Source organism: Scyliorhinus canicula, chromosome 18 (assembly GCF_902713615.1).
Source record: "Scyliorhinus canicula chromosome 18, sScyCan1.1, whole genome shotgun sequence".
NCBI lineage: Eukaryota > Metazoa > Chordata > Chondrichthyes > Carcharhiniformes > Scyliorhinidae > Scyliorhinus > Scyliorhinus canicula.
In genome coordinates, this window is record NC_052163.1 from 76,206,497 (window position 1) to 76,212,496 (window position 6,000).

At 41.7% G+C, this 6,000-nt stretch overlaps 1 protein-coding gene across 2 annotated transcripts in view; it reads left to right on the forward strand.

Annotated features, from left to right (window-relative positions):
- The window catches only part of LOC119952973 (UV excision repair protein RAD23 homolog B-like), an 87,711-nt gene extending 82,177 nt beyond the window's left edge, over nt 1-5,534 (forward strand). For both annotated transcript variants that reach the window (XM_038776634.1, XM_038776636.1), the window contains exon 10: nt 1,631-5,534. In XM_038776634.1, coding sequence (XP_038632562.1) covers nt 1,631-1,744 — 114 coding nt within the window. In that variant the 3' untranslated portion in view covers nt 1,745-5,534. The remainder of the gene's footprint in view (nt 1-1,630) is intronic.
- The last annotated feature ends 466 nt before the right edge of the window (nt 5,535-6,000 follow it).

Here is a 6,000-nt window from a genome sequence, read left to right on the forward strand (position 1 = left end):
GGGGAGAAAGTGCAAACTCCACACGGGCAGTGACCTGGGGCCGGGATTAAACCTGAGTCCTCGATGCCGTGATGCAGCAGTGCTAACCACTGCGCTACCCTCTTTTGGATTTCCTCCTGTGTTGCTGTCAGTCTCTTATACTTTGTCTCTTCTTTGGTTTTTCACTCTGAACCTTGTATATTGAGCTCCACCTGGCATTTGTCCCCCTTTTCTGCTTCACCTTACTTTCTATCTTTTTCGTCAACCAGTGAAATGTGCTGTATACATGAAAGACGTTTTAATTAATAAATAAAGTGCAGGCTATGTCTTTGTGTGCTGCTGGTTTGGACAAGGTGAAATAGCTGTCATAGTTGACATTACCCACACCCTTTATACCCTGAAAAACCGCAATCGCGTCACCTCTCATTTTCAGTGAAAATTCTCATGATTACTTTTTTTTTCATAAACATTTTGAGGTATCTCAAAATGTTTATGAAAGATTGAGTAAGATTTCCTTCCTTACTCGCGGCGTCTTGCCCGCCCAGACGAAGCCCGTGATCACTCTGTTGACCCGCTTAAAAAAGGAACGTGGAATAAAAATGGGGAGACACTAAAATATAAATAGGAATCTCGGGAGGACCGTCAGCTTCACCGTTTGCACCCACCCAGCCAGAGACAACGGAAGCGCGTCCCATCTCCGAAAATTGTCCTTCATTTGGTCCACCAGCTGGGCCAGATTCAATTTATGCAGCTGGTCCCATTCCCGTGCCACTTGGATGCCGAGGTACCTAAAGCTTCCCTTTACCAACCTAAACGGCAGCTCTCCCAGTCGCCTCTCTTGTCCCCTCGCCTGGACCACAAACATTTAATTCTTTCCCATATTATGCCTATATCCTGAAAACCGGCCAAATTCCCCAAGATCCCTCATGAGTTCTTCCATCCCCTCTATTGGGTCTGAAATGTACAGAAGCAGGTCATCCACATAGAGCAAAACCCTGTGTGCGCCCCCCCCCCCCCCCCCCCCCCCCCCCCCCGACCAGTCTTCTCCAGCACCTCAAGACTCTCAGAGCCATTGGCAATTGCTCTATAGCCAGCGCAAACAACAGTGGGGAGACGGGGCATCCCTGTTTCTCATGATTACTTGAGGTCGTTGTACATTCAATTTAGTTTCCCTACCCACAAGGAAGATTTTAGTCTTAAGCTCATTGCTTGGGCTTGTCAGCACAGATGAGACTGGATGGTCACTATGTCGAATTACAAAGCAGCATCCCATTAATTTTTAACACACTGCTGGATGTCCAGTACTTAGTGACTGTGCAAAGACAGCTAGTTTTCTGCTCTCATTTTGTCTTGTGAACTTCACATGTAACTGCTTTTGAGTCTCTAGGTGATGATTTGCACTGCACTTTTCGTCCCTTTTTGAGCATAATTCCAATCTAATGCCATTGTCTAAAATGGGAAAATTGCTGAGAATATTCAGATGTAGAATGAATGGTTTGGTCTGTATAGTCATTCCAATGCAATGCTCCGCTATGCCCTTATCAAGGTCTTGTCTTACTGTTTTTTTAATTTTTGGACATGCCTCCAATGAAGTAGAAAGGAGGGAAAAAAAACAACTTACTACAGTTAATATTGTGTTTTCTTGTTTCAGTTGAAGGCGCTGGGTTTCCCTGAGGGACTCGTCATTCAGGCCTACTTCGCTTGTGAGAAGAATGAAAACCTCGCCGCAAACTTCCTTCTGCAGCAGAATTTTGATGATGAATGATTTTTTTTTCTCCCTCTTCTCCTCTCCCCATCTTTCCTCGTCCCAGCCCCATTCTCCCACCCATGCTTCTTTCCAGAACCCAGCTCACTTTCTGTATCTGCAGCGGGTGGTTTTTTGGTAAGGCCAGGCCTAGTGTGCATTACCTGGCCATATCAACATTGTGAAGTGCAGCACTGGAAAGCACATATTTAAACAAATCAGATACAGTGTCCCTTTAGTCAGTCAGATATTTGACAGCTCATTAAGACTAGCCAGTGTTGGCAGGTTGGGGGGGAGGGGGGGTGGGGGGTGGGGCAGGGGTGATAAGGCCTGTATTCACAAAAGTTTATGCAGTACATGCGCCAAAAATTCCCTAGCCCCTGAATTTTAGATACAACACATTTTTTGCATTTGTGCCTTTTGTGAATATGGGCCTGGACTTGTATGAAAGACACTGAAGGTCAAAAGTGCTTCTGCAGCGTAATGTTTCAAACTTGCCTACAATCAGATTTTTCAGTAGATTTTTTTCTTTGTATGTTTGTGTCGAGGCGGGGCTGATATGGACAGAAATGTACAATCATTAAGTAGTAGATGTGAGATTGCCATTCTGGATTGAAGCTGGCAGCAGTTGTGATCCCTAATAGGATATTGCCTAGTTTATGTTTGCCAACTCTGGAAATGCAAACATAACCATCGTGAAGACAGCAAATTTTTAAAACAATAAAAACGCAACATTTCCCACATTTAAAAACTGCTGTATTTAAAAAGCAACCTATCTTTCTCTGCTGTTTAGAAAGTGTGTGTTGCAGTCTGTATCTTTATTTAAAAAGTGAAAGCACGGTATTAAACTGCAGCTTGCAATCACTGCAGGAATCTTTAGCTCATCTGAGTAAGTAGCAGCAGTTTAAGTTAATGCTCACTCTCATACTGCACATCGCTGTTTCTTAATGTTAAGCTACTTTGTGGAGCCAATATTCTTAATAGCACTAACTGGCCACAGTTTAGAGAGTCAAAGAAATAATCTAAAGGTTTTGACTAGGGCAAAGCACCAAAATGATTCCCATAGCAATCGGCATGGTAGGGCAGGCAGAACATCCCTACACGACATTGGTGCTTCCCACACACTATTGAATGCAGCAAATTCATCTTCAGTTAAATTTGGTGGGGTTGGGTTGTCGGGTGCTAAGGAAGAAAGAGAATAGCTGTGTCCAAGATGGGTTATAGAAAATAATTATGTACCTGTCCTGGTTGCAGGAGTCGAGTAATATTTTGAGGTGCACAGATGGGTTGAATAGTTATTTTCATGATGTGCTGAAGCATCTTTATAAATCACAATGAAGTGTCATTTTTGAAGGGATAAGGAGGGGATTAGTCATAGGTTGATCAAGGGGGGTGATTTTTTTCTCGGGCCTTGGTATTGCATTATAATTTTTGCTTTGCTTCTCTAGGGTGAGAGACGACTATTTATAGTTAAAGGGCTGAAATAATTGTTCCATCTCTGATTCAACGGAGCCTGAAGGCATTATTATCAGGAAAATGGCTTTGATCACTGAGGCACACAACAGAAGTGGAAATCTGTCTCTCTTAGTTTCCGGTTTGCACCAATTGATACTCAAGATTATCTGAGGTGTTTCTCTTTGTGCTGAACCGTTGCTCTGCTAATGGGTTGTCCTGAGTAGGTAACGCTGTTTGTGCTTTCTTCTCGACCTGTAATCCAGTTCCCTGCATCTTTTCACTTTGAACTGAGTAGCTGTATGTGAGCATTCATGATTGGAATCTTCACGGCATTACTTTCTGCAGAATTTCACTAGGCACAGTTGAACTAATTCAATTATGTTTAAATAATATTGGCCAGATGTACTTGCCTGAGGTAAAATAATACCTTTGTGCCTCACCCGGCAGGCAGATAGCTGAAAAGTTGCTGTTTCACTGAAGTTACCTGGCCGATGCCTTGCAAGTCATAAATGGAACCCTGCCTTTTTTGACCACTGAAGTTGATTTTATTTTGTATATAATCTGTCAAACATTTAAAAAAAAAAATAGTTGCATAAGTTTCATCTTCAACACCTTGAATTGTTCCCATGAATTGTCTAATGAGAAGTGATGCTGTCTTTTTTAAAAGGAGAAAATATAAATTACCATTTATGGGCTGTTGAGAAATATGTTCAAATGCAAGCTTTTGACGATGACCTCCCATCATTGGCAGTTTAAAATGGCAAAAAAAGCTTTTATTGTTCACCAAGTGGATATTATGTGAGTTTTTAATTTAAGCCTTCTGCTATTTTATGGTTAGCTTTCTGAAGGAACTTGAAGTCACTAATCAAAAAACCTTTCATTTACAAACTTTCCAACAATGTGTAACTGTTCAGAATGTATACAGGATGCACTTTACCTTTCAAGGATATAAGCTAACAACAAAATCCCTATAGCCACCCCCCCCCCCCCCAAAATCTATTTGTCCATTTTTAAGTCTGAATTTAGCATCCAAGTTCACTATTTTCATCCTCTTACGTTACTTAGCTCTTACGGCTCTATTATTTGTTTCTGTTCATACTTTAGCTGAGCTTGATAGCCTGTACCATAACTTATCTGTTGAAGTGACCCACTCTGAAACCACCTGGCCTGAGAATGAACTAATTTAGAGTCCATTCATTTGCATACCTTCTCATTGTTTCAGTTATCAAGCAATTTAGCCGAGGGAGGTGGTTTGCTTGGGTGCTAGTCAGCAGAATTGTTAACTTTTATGACCAAAGAGTGTGTGCAGCCTCGAGTGTTGGAATAGAGTGAGGGGGGAGGGGGTGGTGCTGGAAGGGTGGTTGAGGAGGAGGGAATAGTCTTTGATAGTCGGGCTCAGTGCTTAATTTCATGGGACATTGGAAATCCCTCTTCTGCAATGTTGCTTCTTATGCCGTAATGCAGGAGGGATTGGAAAAAGTCAGCACCAAGTTGATATTCCTGTGGTTATTTTTATGCTGGGTTTATTTTGTACCTGCTGATGTGGTGTTGAGGAAAGGGTAGATGTTGAAATGATAGGTTGTTCATTCTCAACTCGGCAGGTCTTCGAACAATAACCAATGATGGTTACTGGTTGCAGACCTCCTGATCCGACCTTTCCCAAAATGCCATTGCTGACTGAAATAGATCTAGGAACACTAGAATTGAAAAACGCAAAGCCCAGTACAATACAGCTCAGTTCTGTTAATTTAAAACTCCTCTGTGTATCAGTTCAAAACCAGAAGCTTGTATCTGAAGGATAATTGGAAATGCAGCTTGTATTTGGTACTGGTGCTATTTATTTCCTCTTCTTTCTCGCCTGCATCCCCACCTTTCTCCCACCCACCTGTCCACTAGTTTGATGGTTCAGACCTTGTACGATGCACTGTTGCTGAGGAACGTGGACACGTTGCTCTGCCTGATGCTTGTCTCATTCTCCTCCAGCTCTCCAGAGTTATTTTGTTCCAAGTAAAGCTAACCTGTTGGAGAGCAACACAGCCCAAGACTTGAATGGGGTGTATTTGGCCTATTGTTCATACCCCACTGCTGATCAGTTGTTTCATTATACTATCTCATTCTGATATTGGAATAAGTCACTGGACCAATATGCAACCACAGTTCACATTTTTACACCAGTGATCTTTGCAGTTGAACCTCTTAATTACAACCTATGATTCAGTTTGCCCTTTTCATACTTTCTTGAGTAAGCCCCAGTCTTGCATCAGGTACCTTTGACATTAGAGCTGATTTGCTGAATGTTCCTGGGATTCACAATGTTTCAGTGTTAACTACAATAAAGGCTTTTTACAAAGCTTTATTATAGTCGTTTGCTTCTTTCTCTTTTCATCATTTTGACTTTTGCTCAATGTAATAAAACTAAATTTCTTGGCTGTTCATAAGACTTTTAACCTTTCATATCCGGGTATGGGAATTTCTGGCCCAGGTGAATGAAAGACTTCTCCGGCTGGGAGGACCTTGCAGGATATAAGTTTGGTTCAATTTAATTCATTTCCTATTGACATGCGTAGACCTGAAACATTAGTTGTTTCTTTCTCCACAGATGCTGCCCGGCCTGCTGGGTATTTCCCGAATTTTCTGTTTCTATATCCGATTGGCATAGACGTAGTTTTGGATAAATTAGCAATTTCACCAAAGACAGTTGGTGTGGGAAAATGAATGCTGGTAGGATAGCTCTAATGAGTTTAGAGTATAGATCATTAAAGCCAAGGAACTTTTACAGTGCATTTATTTGAAAATAGGGAAGATGGTGCATAATTTCCAAG